General features: G+C 42.1%; 1 protein-coding gene across 1 annotated transcript in view; it reads right to left on the bottom strand.

Annotated features, from left to right (window-relative positions):
• Nucleotides 1-25474, bottom strand: part of RYR3 (ryanodine receptor 3) — a 265043-nt gene that overhangs the window by 99325 nt on the left and 140244 nt on the right. The window contains exons 35-46 of the mRNA XM_083743873.1: nt 21413-22214; nt 20061-20261; nt 18454-18556; nt 16391-16528; nt 9868-10141; nt 9312-9426; nt 4820-4949; nt 4486-4589; nt 3200-3335; nt 2141-2321; nt 619-727; nt 120-240 (exon numbers count right to left, since the gene is read on the bottom strand). Coding sequence (XP_083599999.1) covers nt 120-240; nt 619-727; nt 2141-2321; nt 3200-3335; nt 4486-4589; nt 4820-4949; nt 9312-9426; nt 9868-10141; nt 16391-16528; nt 18454-18556; nt 20061-20261; nt 21413-22214 — 2414 coding nt within the window. The remainder of the gene's footprint in view (nt 1-119; nt 241-618; nt 728-2140; nt 2322-3199; nt 3336-4485; nt 4590-4819; nt 4950-9311; nt 9427-9867; nt 10142-16390; nt 16529-18453; nt 18557-20060; nt 20262-21412; nt 22215-25474) is intronic.

The following is a 25474-nucleotide window of genomic DNA, read 5'->3' as shown; positions in this document are numbered from 1 at the left end:
AATTGGTTATTTTATTTTTTAATCATTGTAAGCTCCATTGAAAACAAATTCTGTGGAAGGATGGCATACAGAGAAATTGATTGAGTGGTATTTACCCAACACTTTTAAAAATGCCTTACCTTTATTTACTGCTGGCAATTTTAGAGGTATGCTTATAATCCCAACCAAATCTTCAGTTGGCACCAAGGAACGCAGGATGGAACGTATTCTAATAGCTTCACCTTTTCCAGTTTGGATGAGCTGTATTTTTACACAAAATTCAATTAACAGAGGTAATATTCTCTTTAACTTTTCTCTCTCTCTTTTAAAAATGTAAGTAACTGCAAAACTATGGACTCTTTTTCTACATTTACGAACTGTTTAAATATCATAAGATTACAACTATTTCAGTGCAGGAGGGAGCCCTCTCAGCAAAAATATACTATTCTGGCCTTCCATTTGAAAATTTTAATGGATAGTTTTATCTTAGTTTAAATTGTCATTTTAGTAAACAGAGATTATTTATACTGATGATAATGATGTGAGAAGGTGACTCAGGTTGCTTGATAATATTTGGAGCCTGAAGTGTGCCGTGTGACCTTTGGCTGCTTCTGCACAAAGAAAAAAACCCCCACTTACATGCAATTCTGGTGCACAACGCCCAAGCAAATCTATAAGAGCTGAGTAGAAAGACATAATTGCATTGCCCATATGCACAACCTCCTCCTCCTCTTCATCTTCTTCAAGACTGTTAAAAAGAAATAAAGCAGGCATGGATAAAATCCAAAGTGATCTGGAAACTAAAATAGCAGTAACAAGAAGAATTAAAAGAAAAACCCAGCTTCAACTAAGCAGGGAATAATGGCTGGTTTGTTTTTCTGTCTCCTAGTGTGAACCCAAAGCAAGCTGGTACTAACAGAAATGCCTTCTTTTCTTTCTTTCGAGCTTTCACCCCAAAACAAGCCCTAGAATGAACTCCATCCGATTCCCCTGTGGGCAGCGTGTGTATTGGCTGGCACCCAGGATGGAATGCACAGCAGCCAACTAGAGTGGGCATATATACTCCCTGAATCCAGATGGACTAAATGCTACATGCAAATGCATGTATTGGAATCCCAGCAGAGAAAGATTGAATGCTGTGAGAGGAAGCTATTCAGGGTGGAGAATGGTGTGCGCTTTCCTCTTTCCTCTCCCTTTCCTAAACTGCTCCAGCCCCTCTCCACAAACACAAGCATAACTATGTGTTTGAAAACCCATGGAGAAAAGCAAATGGCTCCCTAACAGGAAGAATTCCTAATTTGGAACAGAGAAGCAACAACTGGGGAATGGTTGTGTACCTCCCTCTCTTCCACTTCTTCCTTCACTCTAAAACACCCCTTCTCAAAGTAGCTCATTTCACATGACTCTGGCATGAGGATTCCCTGGTCTTCAGGGAGCATTACTGAGCTCAAACAGTAGATAAAGGAGGCTGCACAAGTGAGCTGGAGTCCTGCTGATTTGAGTTATTGTTTATTTATATTCCCATTTTTGGCTCAGAGGCACGCAGTGTGATGAAGAGCATATTGAGACAATAAATGTAAATAAAGTATCTGTAAGGGTTGTATTTCGACTAACTTTTACTTAGTTGATCAGGGACTGTTCAGAGTACACCCCCCTGAAATTACTGGCCCTAAATTAGTCATGTCTATTGTTTCCAATGGGTCTACTGTGAGGAGGATTAACATTGTACATAATAACCCTAAGTATACCTAACACTTTGTTTCTGAAATCTCAAATTCAACAAACAAAGCGATTCAAAGCATTATATGGGTGCATGTTCATTAGTATTAAGAAATAATATCCAGTACCAAATTACTTCATGGAAGGGTCAGGTCAGCAGTTCTGGAAAGAAATTGTGCCTCTAACAGTATGTATTGCAGTTATATAAAGATATATGTCCATACTTCTAGCGAAGCAAGATTTCTAGGCAATACATCCAGGGAGTATTGTTTTGTTTTACCATCTGATTATGCCAAGTATTTCTACATGGTTACAGAAGTGAGAGCAATTGCTAAGTGTCCTTTTCTACCGTATGGTATGTTATTATAACTGACACATCATCAAGGCAGACTTTGAATGGCATATTCCAAAATAATGTCAAGTATTGTGTATATCCACGTACAGTTCCCTCTTATATCCCTGAGAGGGAAGATCAAGAGCTGGGTTCTCAGATATCTTAATTGCTCCTTGCATAGCAGCCAACAAACCATTTCCTCCTTCTCCTCTCAGAGCTGGCCCAAAACATTCGGGACGCCGAATTAGAAGCTTGACAACAACACTGGCATTTTCCTCTACACTTTCACCTAAAAACAAAAAAGCAAATTTTACTGACATGAATAATAAAACCAAACAGTAATGCTGTGTGAAGGCTATACATTATTTTAAAAAGAACACGCACGCACGCACGCACACCCCAAAATCCAAATTTTGTGTAGAGAATTAACCATTCAGATTTCAGATCTTTGATTCAGATTTGGTTTAGTTATTTTCTTCTGGTATCAAAATTTTGGTTCTCCGAGATAGAACTCAGTAGGAAAGATTGGAGAGGAAATGTTAATGAGCCGTTCTGTGTGGTAACTAAGGCACTGATCTTAGGAAAAGCCTCAGCCTCAAATAATGGAACCACAATCAGAGGCCATCATCAGAGGCCTTCCTCCTAGTGCCTCTGCTGTTTGGCTTAGCACAGGTAACAGCTGGGGAAAGGAGTTTCTTCCTCGCAGAGGCCCTTATCTGGAATATTCTTCCCATAGAGGCATACCAGGTGTCTTTCCAGCACCAGGTAAAACCTTTGTTATTTTAAAGTACGATGGAGTGGATTTTATGCTTCAATAAACATATTGTGGGGATATTGGTGGATTTTATCTGCTGCTACTCATTTGATCAGTGTTGTTGTTATCCTAAATAACATTGGCTGTCCTTGGAATGTTAGTTTTGAAGGGCATGACAAAAATTTACAAAGCCAAAATGAAAAAAGGGGAATTATAGTTCAAACCTGTAAATCTGCATAAAGACAAGTAAAATTTGAATAAAAACAAATGACCAAAACCAAAACCTACAGTTAAAATAGCTTATGATTTTGAACTAAGCTTGTGATTTGTTTTCCTGAGATAGCAACTCATGAGATTCAGTCATAGTAAAATATGCATTTTTACATATGTGTCAATCCAGTAACTAAACTTACCATTAACAAAAACAGCAAATCTTAAGAATGACAGATATCGTTCACCCTCTATTGGATTCCAACCAATGTCAGGATATCCTGTTGCTAAAAGCATGGGGCAGCTCTGGAGACCACAGCCTGCCAAGTACGTTACAACCTGCCAAACACAAAGACTGGTAATATCTACAGGAGGTTTATTACAATGAATTAAAAGTACAAGGTGATTCAATTTTTAAAATCTATGTGCAAATCTTTGGAAAGAGTAGAAGGAGTGGAACAGTTACCAGACATTTCCCCTTACTTTCTAGGAGGAAAAAGTGAGTGTTATGGTGCAAATAATACGGTAATTTTACTGGCGATTACCACTCTGAATTGAGAAAAGAAAGGATCTGTTTGCAGAAAGAAACTATTTTTCATGCATGGATTTTTTTCTAACTGGCACAAAACTGATTATTGGCAGGGGAGGATACGATACTAAGAAGTCTGAAAAACACTTGTGGTATTTTTATATTGCCCAAGAGAAGATTAGCTCTGGCAACACTAGTCCTTCAATGGGGTGGCACTGAATCCAGACGTATTCACCCCCAAAGAGGTGATCAACAATGACAGAAATATAGATGTCTCAAGCATTCAGTCAAGGACACTCGCAAACACTAGTGTCCCTGACCAAATGCTTGAGGTAACAATCAGGGCTTGAGGTAACAATCAGTCCTGCTCATAGCCTGGCCTCACTCTGATCATGAAAGCTGCTCCCAACACTTTTCACTTTCCGAAGGCTTCCCAGTAGCTCACTTTTAGGTAGGGCAGCTGCATTTTACACACGTTAGTGGCCAGTGTGGTGAAGCTGAACAGCCAAGTTGCCCTCCTGACTCTGCATCTTACCTGGATGAAAATGGGGTGGGGCAGCAGCAAGTTTGGGGCTGAAGCTATACCCTAGCAGACTTGGTGCTTGCACAGGTGTATCCAGGTAGCCCTGCTCCTGCTGTGTCCTGGTAAGATGTAGCAATGCCACCTGTATCAGGAATGTGGCTCCATGGCTCTGCACCACCATACTTTTTTTTTTAAAGTATCTTTCATATCTTTAATATATTGAGAACAATTCAAAAATGAGAGAACTCAAGTTTTATTTTATTTTATTTTTACCTTCTGCTTACTATTCTACTTAAGAGTGAAAGGACTGTAGTCATACAATAAAAGTTAAAAATATATGTCAAGTGAAAACTAAGCCTCGTTAAGTAATACATGGCGTGACTGACGACAAAACAAGGGGACCAGAAGAAGAAGAAATTAAGACAGTGAGTGATTACTTTCTCAAGGTCTGGCTCCTCCAGCGCCAGTGCAAGCTCATTATTGTCCATTACTGAGGCAGCTGCTACATCAAGTGGAGTGGAACCCCTCATTGAAGGAGAAGCTGTAGCAAAGACATGATAATGCACAGTAATTAAAATAATTGGTTTGCAGTTATGATTCGTATGCAGCAGAGGGCAGTAGTTAAATGCAGTTTAGATGAAACTCAACTATTCGCATATAAAAAACAACTGCCAAACCAAGATCGTAGCACAACCGAAAGCTAAAAGGCCATAAGTTAAACTTGTGATATGGCAAATGTAGGTGAATGACTATAAAAATTATGCAACATACCAAGTCCAACACTGCTGTTTTCAAGTAAGTAGCTTAGATGCTCAAACATAGCCTTTTGGTTCTGGCGACTGATTCGACAAAAATAGCACAGGAACCGACAACAACTTGCTACCATTTTTGGAAAAGCGATCTGTGGAGGGAAAAGAACAGTGCCGAATAATAGGAAGCATTAATTTCTGCTCAATTTCCTAATGAATGAATAAATAAATAAATGATATGCAGTCTGCAGAAAAAAGGGAATCTCCAGTGCATATGGCAGAGTCCCCTTGATGATGAAGTGCTGGCCAAACCTGTTTAAGAACTTTGGAATGGAGACAATAGTGTCAGGAGTGCGTGGAGGACTAGGCCCTGTGAACAGTAAGACTTTGCAGGACTGGGGCCTTCCTGTTTGTTCTGAAGAGGCAAGGCGCAACCTCACAGGTGAGGCCAATTGGTAACTAACAGCACCTGGTGGCAAGAGCCAGGAAGGGATATAATGGCATTTCCCTTTGGCTCTTGCCACCAGCTGCTGTGAGTTACCAATCGGCCTCACCTGTGCGGCCACGCCTTGCTTCTTCAGAACAAACTTAGTAAGGCCCAAGGATTCAGCGAAGCGGCAGGAGAAGCAGAGCCCCTTCCATTTCTCCTCCCACTTCGCTGAAGGGGCGCTGCACAGAGAGGGAAAGCTGTGCAGCGCCTCTCCAGCGAAGCAAAGCCAGGAGAGCAACAGGGGTCGGTGCGCACTGCCTCCTCTTGCTCTCCTGGCTTCAGCGAAAGCAACGCGAAGCACTCCCACTGCGCTCCAGAGGCTTCACGTTGCTTTCGCTGAAGCCATGGAGCCTGCATTCGCTCCATAAGACGCACATACATTTCCCCTTAATTTTTAGGAGGGGGAACGTGCGTCTTGCAGAACGAAAAATATGTTGTTTGGTATGAGCTTTCGTGTGCATGCACACTTCTTCAGATACACTGTTTCAGTTGGTCTCTAAGGTGCTACTGGAAGGATTTTTTTTAATTTTGTTTCAACTACGGCAGACCAACACGGCTACCTACCTGAAACTATAACTAACCTACAGAGTCATTTTAGGAACCATGAATCTACAGTCTTGACAATCAAACAAAAAACACTTCAACAACCAGTTGCAAAGCACTTAAATTCAAAGAATCACAATCTCTCTGATTTGGAATTCTGCCTGGGTCAGAGGAATGTGCCACAACGTAGGCACCGGCAGATATTCCTTGGCGACCTCCCCGCTGCTACTCCTGGCAGATAAGCAGGCGAGGTCTCGGCGATTCTTCCCAGATGTGTGAGAAGAACACACCGTTCCTTCTCTCTCCCCTTTGGTGTCCCCCAGGGAGGGGAAAGAAGCAGACAGAAATCTATTTACATTCTTTATTTCTGTCTCTTACATCAGTACAGAGAAACATGTCTGCACTCAACAGCAGTGAGAATAAACTCCACCCATGTACTTCCAGTACGGGTCATATGACACACACACTGAGCTAACATCCGGTGCTCAGTACAGAATGGACTGCCCCTTTGTTCCCATGGCAACAGTCACAAACATCATGTCTGGCTTTCCAGCCACAAGCAGCTGACTGAGCTGCTACAGCTTTTGCTTGCTGCTGCATTGGTGCTTTATGATAACATTTATTACTGCAATAGAAAAGTTATCTGATCCTAGAAGATTTGAAACAAGGGTTCTGCGTCTAAAGACTTGACACCTTAAAACCATATGGTGTCAGTCTGGAGGATAATAACTGACATACCTCAGCTACTCCAAACCAAACACCTTAAGATTCTATCCTCAGTGTTCTAGAACTGGCTACAGCATAACATAGCAGTTGAAGAAGGTGGAAGCCAAAAGTTTTACTAAAAAATATATACATCTGAGTTGTTAGTTGCTATAATATACATACACTGTGGAAAATATGAAGAAACTAAGCAAAGTGCAAATAGATGCATCAGAATTAGTGCTGTGCCTCACTACATCATCAAAAACCGAAATAGTGAAGCATGGTACCAGTAAGTCTCAGGCTGATATTAAAGATCCACTTTACTTACCTTGTTAAAAAAAATTGTTTGCCCAATCCAAGAAAAAGAAGCAACCGTCCCCTGTGATGCTCCCCCCTGCAATACTTACTATGCAGAAAGCATGCACAACCCTAATCTGAAAGGCCCTTATAATAAAATGGCAGTTTCACATGCATCATCAATGCAGATGAGACCCTCATAAATATTTCTACATCATCATGCTAAGAGAAGACAAGCCCAGTAATCTCTGTCCAATAGTAAAAGCATTAGAATGTTTTTTCTCAGCCATTTGCACCATAGAGGGCATGTCTGGGTCAATACTCAAAGCCATTAGCAATTGTCTTCTGTCATCATAAAACATTTGTCATACACATTTGTCAGCCTGAGTAAGAACTTACAGCCATTCAAGTGTCAAACAGCAGAGTGCCACAATAATCGTTCACTCTCCTAAAATATCAGCAGTAGAGTAACATTAGAATTCTGCAGCTTGAATCTTGATAAATGGTATGCTGTTGAAATACCTCCTACTGGCATAATCCAACTGTTTTATTATATCCTATCCAGAGGCATAGCTAGGTGATCTTGCACCCCAGCAGAACCATCCAGATTGCGTCCCCTAGCCATGGACAAATTACCTCTTCTTTCCACCTCTCCTCCACCCATTCAGTTCACCCATTCAATTCTATTTAAAACCATTTCTTATGAGGCAATAATCAATATTTATATTGATGGACATATTTTTAGACGATTTTGCGGGGGGGGGGGCATTGCCGGCACCCCTGGTGGGGGCCCACCTTGCCACCCCCTAGCTATAGCCCTGATCCCATCCCATATTTACACCATAGCATCCAAGTGCTCCCAGTAATGTATTGACAAAGCCTTTCCCAACTTGCTGTCCCCCAGATGTTTGAACCACAACTCCAATCAGCCTCAACCAGTACTGACTGGGACTGATTGGAGATGCAGTCCAAAACATGGAAAGGGCACCAGGTTGGGGAAGGCTGCATTAAAATTGTGCCATGTCAACTCTCACCCTTTTCTCAGTAAATGAGACAAAATATTTTTCGATCATTTTCATTATGTATCTTATATTAAAACCATATGATTTTATAGGCATGCACCTATTTCAGGTGCTTGTGGCACTCAACCTATAATCTTAAAAGCCATATACTTTGAAGCTCAATTGGACTGCATACAACACAGATTTAAGATATATTAGAAAGACTATGATGAGGTTACTACTCTTTTCAGACAAATGATTTTCCTGCAGCAAAAGTCATAAGGAATTATTTTTGAACCAGAAAATACAAAAGTACAAAGCTCCGTGTTGGCTAGACCTTCTTTACATCACCAAAATGAGACACAGATCACAGCAACACTTAAGGCAGGCCAAGCTCAGCAACATACAACCCTTTCCTCATTCATATGCACTGATTTACAACTGATTTACAACTAAGAGAGGTTTTAATGTACTGAGATCTGCATCCCAACCTCCAAAGCTCAAGAGTATGCATACAGAGAAATAAAACATTGCACTGCACCACTTCAGAAGTCCAATGTTTATTCAATTAGAAAATGTTTAATCTCTTGACCAAAAAGTGGTGTACAAATAAAACTTATAGACAAACACAGGTAAAATCCCCAAGCCAATCGAAAAAAATATTCACAAAACCATCATAATTTGTTGGTCCCCTTCTGTCTCAGGAGACAATGGAGGAGTGCACCTTTGGGTGGTGAATCCCTCCCAAAATTAAGCCTTTCTAAAATCCTATTAACTCATGGAAAGAGTAGCACATATGCTTAACTATTACCCACATACAGATAGGACTTTAAAATGCTCAACTGACATTTTCTGGAACTATTTTCACACATTTTCCTCCTTTGAGCATTTACTTTGCAACTTTTGAGACCTCTTAACACATTACAGTTTTAACAGGTATATGTCAACACCTGCACTGTGTTCCCATTAACACTGTAATGCTTAAAGTACATGCACATCCTTTTCTCACCTTTTGTACTCTACAGGAGAACACAATATTCCTGTTAAAATCTCAGTAAGTAAAAAGGTTGAGCACACATTGCACTGTAACTCCTATGTGTGCAACTGAATGCAGGTTTCAATTATTTGGGCTTATATGCAAACTTATGTGTGCATTCCAAATATGGGGGGGGGCATTTTCCACAAGTACTCCCAGTAGAGGACTATTTTCTAATAAATAGTATTGGCATGCTGCTTAGAACCAGCTTGGCTGAAGCATTTTAATTCTCAATTTCCAACTTCTTTTTTGTATGTGCGATCTTTGTAGTCCATCTTTAGTGCAAGAAACCTTGCCTATGCAACTCCCATCATCCATGGAGCTAACAGCTCATACTTTGTACTGCACAAGATAAATATACTAGTCTTCTTTACCCACAGTTCCTTCCAGCTACAGAAGGCATGCTTCATAACAATCACAGCAAAAATACTTGTGAAATTACCTGAGATTTGTCTCCTCCAAGCACATTTACCATTACTTCCATAACGGTCTCATGCATACCCAGGACTCTCATTAAGTTAGGATGCTGATAAAAGACTTTGTTGTTCATTATATCTCTAAAAGGGATAAGAAGAAATTCAACAAAAACAATCATTCTTTCTCCTGCAAGATCTGTGTTTATCAAGCACACAGAAAAAGCACTGCATTTTTAAGGTTCAGAATTAAAGAGCAATTACAAAGATATGACTATATTCTAATTTCAAGATTATGACACACATTAGAAGGTTATCATCAAGAATAACATAGACTGTTTCTCTACCAATATACCAACTCAGTTTAGGCAGGTTCATAGATGTTCATATGGAAAGTAAAGCGATTGTGATAAAAATAGGTGCATATAAAGTTCATTTATTCATTCATAATTGAACCAAACCAATATTGTAGCATATGTACAAAATTAGGTTTTATAGTGGGCTTAAGCTAATACTATAACCAGGGCCATAATTTCAATATTTAATTTTTATTTAAAACATACAAATAAAATGTTTATTTCATACCCAAGGCCATTAATCATAAGCAATTCTTCTTCTTTTCCCATTCTGACGCTGAGAAGGGAACGAATTTGACCCAGCGCTGCTAGTAAGTTGATTGTGTCTTGCACAGATGTAGCACTTATAGTGTAGGATTTCCTCAGAGCCTGAAGCAGCTCGCCAATGCTGTCATACTGCCTTCGAAGGAGGTTAAACATAATACGAACTAATTCTGGATCTTGGATCTGATCTTCTTGAGCCCAGCGAACCATAGTTTGAGATATTAACTCCTTCAGAGTTGCTGCAATGGAGGGGGGGAGGTGAGGAGAAAAGAAAACGCAAACTATTAGCCACTGAAAAGACATAATTTAAAAGGATTCTTTGAATTCAGTAACCTGAAAGTTGAATTATCAATGACTACCAAAATTATTCAGAAAATACTATTATTAACTGCTGGGAGAAAGGGTCTGGCCATTACTAGCTAGCGGCTCTCACCATGATTCCATAGTATTGTTCTGAGATGGTTTCTTGCGGGGGGTGGGGGTGGAGGCAATTTCCCTGTCCCCAAAGCTCACAGCATCTCTCCAGGGGCTTTTGTCTGCCAATTACTTTTTTATTGATTTTCCGTAATTTTTAACAAATTGTCACCAAATTAATACAAATTCAATACACATTTAAAAGCTAACTCCCCCCCACCCCCATGTCCCTTCTAATTTCCTCCCTCCTTTGCTGTTTCCAATAAAATAACTTTTCCAACTATCATTTCAAAATATGTTCATCCCTTCTCCCTACACATCACATGTTCAATTACCAATTTCTGCTATGGCTGTTATACGTTGTTATAACCTGTCCTCAAAATAGTCGAGTAGAGTAAATCCTCTTTTATCTACAATAGTCATTCATCAATTTTAAAACATTTCCTTCTGATACCTCTTAGGTAACACTTTGCCTGAGAAAAACAGATCTTGCTTCATCCCAGGCAACAAACACACATTCCTCCCTAACATGGCCTTAAGCGTTGCTTTCTGACATCTGCCTCCAGTAATAAACAACTCAGCCTCACTGGTGCTGCGTGCAGAGGGTGAAAATGAAACCTCTAGAATTCTTTTTCAAAAATAAATAAATAATATACATTCCACCTCCCAACACTGCCAAACCCTCAGCATCACCAACCCTTCTCATTCTGCCAAATTTAACCCTCAGTTTTACATACAACCAGCTCCTTAATAAATCATTAATAAATAAATAAACATAATCCCTATCTCTTCTTCTCTGTCTGAAAGCCTCAGAAGCCGTCAAGATGGTATACATCGTGGTCCATCCTGACACTTCCACTGTTCTTATTTTCAATTTCAAGCTTCGAGAGCGGGTGGGCGGGCTGTTGTAATCTCAACAAAATCCATATCTCCTCTCCACACACCCCGTCCCCGCAAACCAATACATCTTCCTGCAGCCCATCCTGCCGATCCTCAGTTTCATTACACCCAACTCCACAGTTTATTCTCTTCCGAATGCTTAACAGACAGTCAATCCAGCTGTTACCAATCTTTTCTTCTTTACTATTTCTGTTTCATAATACGAAGTTCCAAGGGGTGGTCAAAATCCCTCAAGGTTATTACTCTCCATCTTCTTTCAGGCAAAGTCCTTACTTATAAAAGAAATCCATCGCAAAGAGGTATCTGTAAAGTCCACTCTTCCCGAAAACTTTACATTCCATTGCTTTAGGGAAGGGTAGATAACGCAGATCCTCACACACCCCAAAACTTAAAATATTGCCTCCCCTCCTTCCACCGCTCAACCAAAGCAGAAATTAGCATCTTTCATTATTTCAAAACCTTTCCAAGCAGATGGTTTTCTCCTGCAGCATAAATCAGGATCTTTTCAAGGGGGTGCCTCTTCGCTTGCCAATTGTTTCTGAATTCAAAGGTATTCCGCAGCTCACCACGGTAGCTTGCTGGGAGCTGTCCTTCGACAGAGCCATTGTACCCAGTGCCCTCGCCTTTTCGTCTGGGAGACAGGGATTTCCACCCCTGCTCACAGACCAACAAAAGGCATTAACGGATGACCGTGGGTCGCGCCCTTTCAATACGCTTAAAAATTTAGGAGAGGTATGCCCCTTACCCCCCTTAATCTCCATCTGGGACCCCTCCTGAGCGCTGGATCACCCAAGAGGGCGACTTGCTGGGTTTGCTGCAAAACAGGAAGTCTCTCCAGGGGGTTTTGGGGAGGGAGAATGCTAGAAGAAGAAGAAGAAGAAGAAGAAGAAGAAGAAGAAGAAGCGGCGAAGGAGGAGGCGGCGGAGGAGGAGGAGTTTGGATTTGATATCCCGCTTTATCACTACCCGAAGGAGTCTCAAAGCGGCTAACATTCTCCTTTCCCTTCCTCCCCCACAACAAACACTCTGTGAGGTGAGTGGGGCTGAGAGACTTCAAAGAAGTGTGACTAGCCCAAGGTCACCAGATTACGAGTCCACTGCTCTTAACCACTACACCACACTGCCACAGCCCCTCTCCCAGTGCTGGAGATGAGTTTTGTCTCAGTTTCCAAAATTTGCCAGAGAATTCACTCCCACATTAAATTTTGGTTCAGTACTAGCAAAAGCTATGGCTTGTCAATTCTGATAACACATAAGACACTTCAAATCATGGCTTCTGATTCTGGTTTGCCAGCTGATTGTAAGCTACATTGTTTGTCAATGTAGACCAGTGGTTCCCAAACTTTTTTTGGCCATGCCCCACCTAAGCACTCCTAAAATCCTGAAGCCTCCCCCCCCCCAACATATAATTCTTATTATTCAAAAAGTGAACTCCTATTCACGTGGAGGAAGCCTAAAAGGCCATTCACTGTTAATAACTCATTCTCAAATTGCTGCCCTTAAAAATCAAATTGCCACCCTATGGGCTGTGTGCCTCACGTTGGGAACCACAGATGCAGACATAATGGCAAACTACTACTAAACTTCCTGCTAAACTGTTGAAATCTGTTTGGTTAATGCAAATAAAGCCAACACTTAAATTAAAATCAGAGTCTATGTCAGGGGTCGGCAACCTGCGGCTCCGGAGCCGCATGCGGCTCTTTAACGCCTTTGCCGCGGCTCCGGGGTGGAGGCGAGGGGAGGAGGCGCATTTTCCTTTGTTCCCGTGCAGTCGCTGTCATCTGTGAGGCGGCGGCGGAGAGCAGAAGGCAGCGCCACTCTCCTCGTGAGTTGGGCGCAGGGCAGCGGCAGCAGGAAGGCTCCCCAAGGGCCGAGCGGCACGCGCCCGCCTTCCCCGTGAGCCATTGTTTTTAGTGCGCCTCCTTTCACTCATTGTTGCCCCGCGCGGTGAAGCGACCCCGGGTTGGGAGCCGCCAGGATCTCTGGAGCGAGTCCTCTTTCGGGGGTTGTGGGGGCTCCCAGCAGCAGCAGCTCCCGGCGGGAGCTCCTGCAGGGTGCGCAAGGCTTGCAGACACTCGCCCGAAGCACGGGGAGCCCTCCGGAGGGCTCCCTGTGCTTCGGGCAACAGGCTGCCGCCCCAAGCCTCGCGCGCCCGACGGGAGCTCCTGCCGGGCGCGCAAGGCTTGCAGACACTCGCCCGAAGCACGGGGAGCCCTCCGGAGGGCTCCCTGTGCTTCGGGCGGCAGGCTGCCGCCCCAAGCCTCGCGCGCCCGACGGGAGCTCCTGCCGGGCGTGCAAGGCTTGCAGACACTCGCCCGAAGCACGGGGAGCCCTCCGGAGGGCTCCCTGTGCTTCGGGCGGCAGGCTGCCGCCCCAAGCCTCGCGCGCCCGACGGGAGCTCCTGCCAGGCACGCAAGGCTTGCAGACACTCGCCCGAAGTACGGGGAGCCCTCCGGAGGGCTCCGCGTGCTTCGGGCGGCAGGCTGCCGCCCCAAGCCTCGCGCGCCCGACGGGAGCTCCTGCAGGGTGCGCAAGGCTTGCAGACACTCGCCCGAAGCACGGGGAGCCCTCCGGAGGGCTCCCTGTGCTTCGGGCAACAGGCTGCCGCCCCAAGCCTCGCGCGCCCGACGGGAGCTCCTGCCGGGCGCGCAAGGCTTGCAGACACTCGCCCGAAGCACGGGGAGCCCTCCGGAGGGCTCCCTGTGCTTCGGGCAACAGGCTGCCGCCCCAAGCCTCGCGCGCCTGGCGGGAGCTCCCGCCAGGCACGCAAGGCTTGCGGACACTCGCTGGGGCTGCAGGCTGCTGCCCGCAAGCCTTGTGAGCCTGTGGGAACTCCCGCCGGGCTTGCAAGGCTTGCGGATAGCTTCCTGAAGCCTGGAGAGCGAGAGGGGTCGGTGCGCACCTATGCCTCTCGCTCTCCAGGCTTCAGCGAAAGCCTGCATTCGCACCATAGGACGCACACAGATTTCCCCTTCATTTTTGGAGGGGAAAAGTGCGTCCTATGGAGCGAAAAATACGGTATATAGCATGTCTTTGTTGCTGGCTGATTTGCTGCTATTGCTTTGCAATTTGCAGCTACTGTTTTGAAGGGGAGTGAAGAACACACACTCAAAAAAAGGTAACTTGTTAATATAACGTTTATTTCTATGAGGAGGAGTAATTCTGAGGGGTCAAACAAAAAATAATTAAAAAGTGTCAAAAAAGTTATTTTTATAACGACGAGGATAACATTGGGCTAAGAAACAATGTATGCAGTGTTATATTTGTTTTAAATGTCGCAATGGTTTTGCGGCTCCCAGTTGTTGTTTTTTCTTCGGAAACGGGTCCAAGTGGCTCTTTTTGTCTTAAAGGTTGCAGACCCCTGGTCTATGTGATCAAAATAAGCTACCCATCATGAAGGGGCCAGCTTTTTCATGTCATTCATCATTATGAATAATAATATCAGTTTTGTGAGGCATAATGTCCTGGATAATGTTCCCTCTCTTGAGAATGAATTTCAAAGGAGCAAAAATATTTTATTTATGGTTATGCCATGCATGTCCCTGTCAAATATGCTTTCAAATCAGCATGTTTTTGTATGGCATTTTATATTGCTTTTACAACACACCAAGCTTAAAAAATAAAAAGGAATTTTAAGAGATGGTATATCACAAGATTCTGTGAAGAGGATTAGTGAAGTACATATAGAGAGTGATGTTATCCCTAACCAAAGGAGGCTGCAGACAGCATATCCAAAAATGTTTTACAAACTCTGCTTAATAGCTATTGCTAGCTTCATGCCATCAGTGACCTAGAATTCCTGAGGTCCTGAATACATGGACACTTCTGAAGTAAATATATTTGTGTTTCATTTTTAATGGTTGACTGGATAAACCACCGGAGCATCAAATTCCATGCATCCTTTACAAAGCTATCTCTGAATCCCAGCTTACTTAACTGTAAATTATGCATTAGTGGTATTGCAGAAACACCAGACACTGAATCTTGCCAACATTTTAAAAGTGGTTTACGGAAGAGGAAAGTGGCGAATCTGTAGCTATTCAAATGTGGCTGGAATATAAGTCCCACCATTCCCCTCCATCATATGCACCAGCTTTTCCAGAAGATTGAGGGGCCCCAACATGATGTTGCGTGACATCCTGACATTAAGAGGGTCTAGCCCCTCAAAAAATGTTTTTTTTGGGGGGGGGGACTGCACAATCTGCATTATATGTCTAACTTACTGACCAAAAAAGGTCAGTTGTAGCCTTACGATGCTAAAAAGATATGTTCAAGACCCTCTCTCAGCAAAACATTGCCTTAGCGTTCTATATTAAATGATATGACATTCCTCACAAAGCAACAGTGTGTAGCATTTTTATCATCTTGTCATCTAAACCTGCTTGGAGAACCTATCATAGATTGGGTCCATTATTATCACAGTTCCAGTGAAGCTGCCCCAAAAACAGCTGCATGTTGCACACGAAAAACATCCCTGCAGAACAACCAGGGAGAGACTGCCATTCATTTCTACCTATATTTATTTTCATTCAGTATTATGCAGGTCATTAAGCATTGGAAGGAATTACTGTATGCCATACTAATTAGCTCTAAGTGATTGATGACTGCCTGAAAGAATTCACCAAGGCTCAGGGGGGAAAGTTGGTGGATGTATTCCGCACAGTTTATAGCATTGGTGCTTTGAAAGATAACCCACATATAACCAAAATGTATTGTAAATGAAAAACTAATTGATATTTCATTATGTCTGCAAAGGATAACATATTAAGACAAGATATGTATGAGCCTTTCCCCAAATGTTCACAGCCTCTTCATTCCTCTCCTTGCTTGCGTCATAATAAAAGCAGAAATTCTCTCATTAACCATTCACTTCCTCTGAATGAGGAAACTACAATTAGCAGCTTTGGAACAAGCCAGGAAATTAAACCAACCTTATCCTAACACCCCCCCCCCCAAATACCATATATCATTAGTGGTACTACTTTGAGTACATATATTGATGAATCAATACTATCCTTGTTTATATTTAAGGCAAGATTGGAATCTGGAAGTTCTTGGCTCATATTCATTCATATATACTTCACAGCTCACTGTTCACCTGCTTCCAGGTGTATTGTTTTCTTCTCTAAAAATTAAATAAAATGAATTAGTATGAATAACAATTCAAGCTCTTACTGGGATATTTTTCTTCTTCCTCTGTAGGTTCTCTCTTTTCTGTTTTTGGCGGTCCTTTTATTTTATATACCAATGAACGTAGCTTGCCAGTCCATGACAGATCTTCCTCTTCTTCCTCTTCTCCCTCTAATGGGATACCTAATGGGTAACAAACTCATTTTGAAATGAAGTGGAGTCCAATGATATTAAACTGATGACCCAAGCTTAAATAATAATCAAAAAACATATCTTAGAGGCCCACCCATGCACACAATTAGATGTGTACAGTACTTCTGTGACTGCAGCTCTCCACTCATGGTAGACCAGTGAGAAGGGAAGGAGTTACTGCAGCTGGAATCTCTCATATGTAGAGCAACACACACAGTATAAAGTGGGGAGGATATAGTGGGTAGCTGGATCAGCTCCTTGATAGACATATCACACTCCTCATGTAAGCTAAAAGTGCTTTTCAACTGTACACATCTGAAATGTAGGCAGGTATTATTGCCATTTTGGGGTGTGTGTGCTCAAGCTGTGAGTAAAAGACTGGTTGATAGGTGAGAAATGAAGATAATGACTGGCTAAAATGTGTTCTGAATATGCATGTTTTGAATATGCTCTGCTTATACAGTGGTACCTCGGGTTACATACGCTTCAGGTTACAGACTCCGCTAACCCAGAAATAGTACCTCAGGTTAAGAACTTTGCTTCAGGATGAGAACAGAAATCATGCTCCAGCGGCGCAGCAGCAACGGGAGGCCCCATTAGCTAAAGTGGTGCTTCAGGTTAAGAACAGTTTCAGGTTAAGAACGGACCTCCGGAACGAATTAAGTATGTAACCAGAGGTACCATTGTATATTTCTAGGCACTACACTGAACGAATGGTTTAATACTATTGACCACCATCAAGGCTTAACTTAAAAGAATTTCTGAACTATTTGTGTGTCTTGAAAATACAGTATTTTTCGCTCCATAAGACGCACACCCCCCCTTAAAATCTAAGGGGAAATGTCTGTGCGTCTTATGGAGTGAATGTGTGGTCCCTGGGGTTGGGCAGGGAATAACCCGGGCTTCCCCTGCCAGCTCCGGGAGAAGCTGCGAAGCTGCGCGCAGCCTCACCGCTTCCCCCAGACCTGTTTTGGGTACTGGGGGTGGGGGAAGCCCAAGCATCCCCCACCCCATCCCCAAAAACAGGTATTTGGGGGGGGTGGAATTCCCCCCCAAAAGTAGGTGCACCTTATGGTCAGGTGCGCCTTATGGAGCGAAAAATACAGTACGTGTTTTCTTTCATAATTTAAACAGACTTGCGTACTGTGTAATGCTATACAACTCTGAACTTTAACTTCCCATTCCATTCACAGAATGGGTTTTTCTGCCTTCCCTTCCTTCTGCCATACCCCCGTGACCTCTGAAAATATGCTCCTGGGGGGGTTGAGGAGTAGAATGGGAGCTGGTAGCCTCCCCCCATTCTTCTCTTGCTCCATTGCAATATGAACCTGCTGCTTGCAGAAAAACAGACACACTTTTGTAGCAGGAATATTATATTGGAAGACACATTTCATTTGATGGCCTAAAAAGCCACTTTCTCAATTTCAGTTATTCAGCAATATGACACAAACTCACAGCTAACGTTATTTAAAATACACATAAAGAGCAGGTGAATGGGAAGAAGAGGGCCTCTATATATTTTGTGAACTTCTTACTTTGGGTACAATGTATGTCTGTGCACTTTGCATTAGATTATTTTCCCCATGGGAATAAATAGCTGGCATTCACTTAAAAGGAAGAAGTAAAGGAGAGAGAATGTTTTCAGATGCAAGTTCTTTGAGATCTACTGCTGCCCCAAAAACGTTTTTGAGTGTAAATATTTATGTTTTCCTGTTTTTCTAGAGAACATTTGGGAAGATAAGTCTAATTAGCTTTTATGGTGTCTTTTTTATCTTTGCAGTTTTCAGTTTTAATTAATCAATATCATGTTTGCCAGGAAAAGTCAATAATCCAAAACAAAACTGCAGGAATTAATATTTCACAATAAGCGGAATCTCAGCAATAATATGCTCCACCCAAAATAGGCAATTGCTTACCACAATGGATTAGGAGATCATCGTGAAACTCATATAACTCTTCCTGAATCTCCTCTGGACAAGGGCAATCCTCTCCCAGTTGAAAGTTTAGCAACATATTAATCTGAAATTATAACAATAAACTGAAATATCTTAGAATAACAGTTATAATCATTACACTATGACCACAATAAGCCAACTCATCCAATGTCACAAAGGGCATACAAAAGAGGAAAATCGGCACTGTCTGTTGGCAAACATACATACTTTAATAAATTCAACCATTGTATTGCTTTCTCCATTGTCTTCCTGTACCTCTTTTATTTTCCTTATGTTCCTGATTATTTAGATTATGTCTGTAGCTTGCTTACATTCATTTTACATTCTATACTTTTAATGTCTAGTACAGTCATACCTTGGGTTTCAGAGGCTTCAGGATGTGTTTTTTTGAGTTACGGGCCCGCCGAAACCCGGAAGTACCAGAACAGGTTAATTTCAGGTTTCGGCGGTTGCACATGTGCAGAAGCGCTAAATCATGCTTTGTACATGCACAGAAGCATCGAATCACAACCCGTGCATGCACAGACGTGCCACTGCGGGTTGTGAACGTGCAACCTGCACGGATCACGTTTGCAACCTGAGCGTCCACTGTATTTATTTATTTATTTAGATACATAATATATAATAAATGGCATTAATATTATTCCAATAACTCTGGAGGAAAGAAGTTCTAAGAGTCAACAAGAGTGCCTGAAAAATATAGTCCAATGCCTTCCTAGATTTCTGAAAGTCTCATTGCATCCCTTCGAATTTCTTTGAAAGGCTCATCCTTGATCAAATGGTGGGGGGGGGGGGATTACCCTCTTTCCAAAAATGCTACAGCCTGCAGTGATCAAGTACAAGCAACTAACTCAAATACTGAATACTTTAAAGATATGCAGGTATTGCTATTCTCGGGGGGGCGGGGGGGGGGGTTGTATGCAACTGGACATAGCAGAGCTCTTAGCAGTGTAACAGGACTTGAGTTGATCTTTCGCAATTCCCCCTTCCACCCATCACGGTGCCATCCATGACTAATGCTGTTTTGAGGGGTCCTCACTGTGGGTTAAACCACAGAGTCTAGGACTTGCCGATCAGAAGGTCAGTGGTTCGAATCCCCGCGACGGGGTAAGCTCCCATTGCTTGGTCCCTGCTCCTGCCAACCTAGCAGTTTGAAAGCACGTCAAAGTGCAAATAAGCAAATAGGTACCACTCCGATGGGAAGGTAAATGGCGTTTCTGTGTGCTGCTCTGGTTTGCCAGAAGCGGCTTAGTCATGCTGGCCACATGACCCGGAGGTTGTACGCCGGCTCCCTCGGCCAATAAAGCGAGATGAGCGCCACAACCCCAGAGTCGGTCAGGACTGGACCTAATGGTCAGGGGTCCCTTTGCCTTTACCTAACTCTATGAAGCAGTTTTGAAAGGGTCTGCAGACAGAAGGGCAGATATCCAAAGACTGCTTTGATCCCTGTTCTGCTGCTTTTTACTGGACACTGTATTTTAAAGGTTTCTGAAAGCTTTACTCCATTTCATCATCATACTGTACTAGAAAGGAAAAATGGAAGAAAGGAAGGAAGGAAGAAAATTTACCTGCTCTTGTGGAGGAGAGCGAAATTCCTTTGTCTTCTTAGCTGTTAAAGCAGCAGACATATTCAAGGCTTGCATGAGTTCATTATATCTATATTTCTGATTGTACTGCAACTTTGAGACGTAAGTATCTGCGAATGATACAATGGCTTCCACTCTGTGTTTCAGCTCACAGTCGCAGAAATAATTTAATAGCTCACACATCTAGCATAAAATAAGAGATGCATTATGTGGCCAAGTTATGGAACGGCACAAATAAATTCATGTGAAAGAACAACAGCATAGTTTGCCACATTACTGACAGTGGATATTCAGTTTTGTGGTTAATGAGAAGGAGCGTGGGTTGTTGGATCCAAAGAGGCCCTTTTATATGTGCAAGGAGGTCTTCCACTCTAAGAGGCTAATGCTAGAGTGCTGTGTGAGAAAAGAGCAAATAAATCCACAATGTTTATGTGCTTTTACAAGAGCTCATGCAACCTTTTGCAGAAGCACAAAAACTTCCATAGAACTTAGCTATTATAACACCAGGAGATTAGATCAGAATACTCCTCCCATTGAATTTATGGTTTCATTTATGGTCTAGTAATTTTAATGAATTACATGGTTTATATTTGTACTGAGCTATATGTAAACTGCCCTAGGATCAGATGGTAAAAAGTGAGTGTAAGTACATTTAAACAAGACAACCAACTATTGTGCAAGCTCTTACACAAGCTTTTGCAGAACTGCACTAAAAGCTACTTTCCATCTGCTTATACTTCTTTTATCCAACCCAATGCCTATTATTTGCTTATTAACTTATGTGTGATAATTAAAAGTGAGGGGACAAATCACCACAGGTATATAATATGATTAAACCAGCGTGTTCCCCAGTGGTGCATCTTCAATGTACAAACGTACATAATTTATATCAAAAGTATGTGACAGGGTTGTATCCATTGTTGCACAATCAAAATTTCACTCACACACTGAGGCTTCCCTGTCTCTTCCTCCCTTGCACACTCCCAAAATCTCCTCCTGAGGCTCTTCCAATCCTCAGGAGAAGATTTTGAGGGTATATGGTGCTACAGGCAGCGGAAGAGGGGAAGTTCCATTGCGTATGAAATTTTGTTGCTCAAAAATAACTGCAACACTGAATATAACCCTTTTTTTTTACCAGTTTTGCCTTTTGTGGAAAAGTAGCATAGAAAGATGAAAATTAGTTGTGTCTGGTCAAACTAAGACCAATAAAGAATTAGCAAAAAAAAGTCTCAAGAATACTACTGTTCAGGCTCTTTGCTCAGATTACTGGAAAACATTTTACAATTTATTTCAACAGTATTTCAACACTTCTGCATTTACTTTAAGGTTGTCACCTGGAGTTTAACAGATTCAGGCAATCTTGTTTGCAGCAAGCCTTTTATTGGGGTTTTAGGCTCCCTGATTGCCTTTTCTCCAGCCTCTATAGCTTTTTCTTCTATTTGTGCAACATCCTCTTTCTCTGCTTTTTCCATTACTTCTTCTTTGGTTTCACCAAACACACATGGATCAATGAGGAGTAAAATCTGTTTGACATCATGATCATCAAAAACTCCCATTATGAGCAATGTTCCTATAAGTTTCAGAACGGGAACAAACTGGAACTCAACTTTCCCCCCAACAGGGTCTCGTATGTGTGTTCCACTGCAGTAGACTGCTTCTGTTAGCATGCTTATAGCTCTGGACTTAAGCATCTCGAGTGGTATCTCTGGACTAGGTTTCTGATGATCCTCATGAGACAAAACAAAACAAGGGGTAGAGAATTTGAAACCTGGTTTCAAGCAGGTGCTGAGCCCAACGCCAGGTAAACCATGTCTCTTTGATTCATCTGGAAATAATTTGATTTTTCTGGTTTCATCTGTGATTGGAATTATAAATTCATTGTTCATCATGAGTTTAGCTTCCTTGGAGTATTCTAAATGAATGCTGATAAGTAAGTCATAGAATCCAGAACGCAAGAGTCCAGGTAAATATCGATTATCTATTGTATAAAATAACTGAGAAACATCCACATGGCTGCAAAGTATATGAGCTACTCTGTTATTACCCAATGCACAAACAGAACTATACAGTTTTAAAGTGTGGTAGTGAAACCTCATCAGGTCCTCTTGTTCACATAGCTCTAAAATATCAATACACCTGCAATGGAAACAAAACAGAAACATTTCAAATGAGCTTTCATTCATTAAGTACATTTTATTAGGTACTTCATAAGAACTGCAAAAAAGATAAAGGCCTGGGAGCATAACTCACTTCTGCTTCAGCTATGTGTATTTAAACTTCGGATAAAAACACACACATTGAAAATGTCCAACTTACAGACCACGATTTTATAAAATATGCAATGTTTACCAACATTTTAAACAATATTAAACGAACAAGGAAGGCACACTGGAAGAGAACTGTGATTTACTTTCCAGCAGTGGGAGAGCTGAGAAGCAGAGCTCACTCTGTTGACTCTGCTTTGACAGGCCAGCCCCTTCAGGCCTCATCTCCCTCAACTGCCATTCCATCAGATTGCCTCAGTGGGAGAGATAGGAAGCAGGGCTCCTTTCACCAGCTTTGCTGGAGGCCTCTGAACTGTGCCAGTTAGCCAATATGGGAACGACTGCTTAGAAACTGATACATTAATTTTGATTTTGCTCTTCCTGCCCCTTTTCCCATGTGTGTGTGTGTCTATATGTTTCTTTTTGGATTGTAAGCCTGCAGGAACTGAGTCTCTTGCTTTGATTTGATGCAAGAGGTTCTGGGAGGCATTTTGGCTGAAGAACAGGATACAAATACTATAAATAGACAAGGAAGTAAATAATAGAATCTTAGAGTTGGAAGGGACCCCGAGAGTCATCTAGTCTAACCCGCTGTAATGCAGGAATCTCAGCCAAAGCATCCATAGCAAATGGCCATCCAACCTCTGCTTAAAAACCTCCAGGGAGGGAGAGTCCACCACCTCTCATGGGAGTCTGTTCTACTGCTGAACAGCTCTTACTAAAAGTTTTCCGAATATTTAGTTGGAATCTCCTTTCCTGCAACTTGAAGCGATTGGTTCAAGTCCTACATGCCAGAGCAGGAGAAAACAAGCATGCTCCCTCCTCCATGTGACAGCCCTTTAAATATTTGAAGATGGCTATCATATCTCCTCTCAGGCTCCTCTTCTCCAGGCTAAACATACCCAGCTCCTTCAAGCGCTCCTCCATAAGGCTTAATTTCCATACCCTTGATCATCTTGGTTGCCCTCCTCTCCACATGTTCCAGCTTGTCAACATCCTTCTTAAACTGTGGTGCCCAGAATTGCACACAGTATTCCAAGTGTGTTCTGACTAAGGCAGAATAGAGTGGTACTATTACTTCCCTTGATCTGGACACTATACTTCTGTTGATGCAGCCTAGAATAGCATTAGCTTTTTTTGCTGCTGCATCACACTATTGACTCATGTTAAGCTTGCGGTCCACCAAGACCCCTAGATCCTTTTCACATGTACTGCTAGTAGGCCAGGTGTCCCCCATCCTATATTTTTTGCATCTGGTTCTTCCTGCCTAAGTGCAGAACCTTACATTTGTCCCTTTTGAAATTAATTTTGTTAGCTTGCACCCAGTTCTCCAATCTGTTAAGGTCATTTTGAATTCTGATTCCACCTTCTGTGGCATTAGCTACCCCTCCCAGTTTGGTGTTACCTGCAAATTTAATGAACAGCCCCTCAATTCCTTCTACCAAGTCATTTATAAAGACATTAAACAACAATGGGCCTAGCACAGAACCCTGTGGCACCCAACTTATCACTTTTTTCCAGGGTGATGAGGAACCATTAATGAGCACTCTTTGGGTTCACTCAGTCAACCAGCTACAAATCCACCTAACAGTTACCTCATTCAACCCACATTTTACCAGCTTCCTTGTGAGAATATCATGGGGGAAATTTGTCAAAAGCCTCACTCAAATCAAAATACACTATGTCTACAGCATTTTCCTAATCTACCAAGTTTGTAATTCCATCCAAAAATAAAAATCAGATTGGTCTGGCATGACTTATTTTTGAGAAACCCATGCTGGGTCTTAGTAATCACAGCATCCTTTTCTAGATGCTCGCAGACCGACTGTTGAATTATCTGTTTCAGTAGTGCCTACCAGGTCATATTTGCCACCCTGTATTAAAATCTCCAGTTCATCTTGTTTGCTTCCCATACACTGCATTTGTGTAAAGACAACTGAATTTGGGAGCAGAACCCAAATAATGGGTTGGATCTAGAATTAGGAAGCAATTCTACTGCAAGATCCACAATGGATGAGTGGGTGGATCTCTGGTTGCGCTGGGATGTTCCTAGAGAAGCCAGGCTATGCCACCTTCAATCTCTCATCCATGAATCAGATGGAGATACACCAGGGTATCTCTGGCATCCTGTCTCAGCCAGGCTCCAACTGGCTGAGCCGAGCATGAAGGATCTTAAGGTGGTGTAAGCCATGAGAAAGCGATGCTCCAGGGGCAGGGGAGGGGGTAGGGGGACTAAAGAGAGAGAACGGTTCATCTTGGTCACGTGACTATGTGACCTGGCAACCCAGAGTAAGTTAAGCAGGCAAGAAGGGTGGTGCAACTGAAACACTATTTTAAAGGCTTGCTTTTCCTCGACCAGGTTTAGGCCCGCTTAGCCAGCAGTAGTCCCATTGCTGAATAGAGTTTGGATCTAGAGTAAATTTACACTGGCTTTACTTTTATACTTGCTTTACATCAGCTGCTTGTGTATAGGATTGAACCCTTGGTCATGCTTAGATTAGCAGGATCATCACCATCATGTCCAGTATTTTTATAGCTTCACTGGAAAATACTAAAGCGATGTGTTTTAATAAAAGACTTTCTACTTCTTTCCTTCCAGGTTTTTTAGAATTGGTCCATGTGCATGGGAAAAGATCAATTTCTCAGGTTATATCTTGCTATAAATCTGTATTTTCCAGAGGGTACATTTTCAGATTTATGATTTAATATTTTTTTGTAATCTAATACAGAAGAACTGTACTAAGCTCTGGATAGATCGCAAGAATTATGACTGAAATAACCTTTTTTAAAGCTATATAACTTGCACTATAACCTAAAAGAATAAGTAATCCTACAAATATGAAAGTAATATGTGAAGAATCTATGTTGTGCATGCCTCAGGGACTGCATTAGGCTCTACATTAAAGGATGAAAAATTAAATCCAGAATTATTATTTTTTTTTTTACATTTATGCAGTAGGAGCAAATAATTCCTTTTATATGTAGTGATATTTCCAAGTAGCTAGGAAAAGAAGTACCCTTCCACAAGCAAAAACCCCCATGGAAGGGGTGTTCCCCCAAATCCAGATAATTTGTTCTTGTTGCACAGGGTGAATTTAAGCTTCTGACTTGTTTCCATTTAGAGAACCATTT

This window comes from Podarcis gaigeae (assembly GCF_964106915.1).
Source record: "Podarcis gaigeae genome assembly, chromosome: 1".
In the NCBI taxonomy this organism is placed as follows: Eukaryota; Metazoa; Chordata; class Lepidosauria; order Squamata; family Lacertidae; genus Podarcis; species Podarcis gaigeae.
This window is presented reverse-complemented; position numbering and strand designations above follow the sequence as displayed.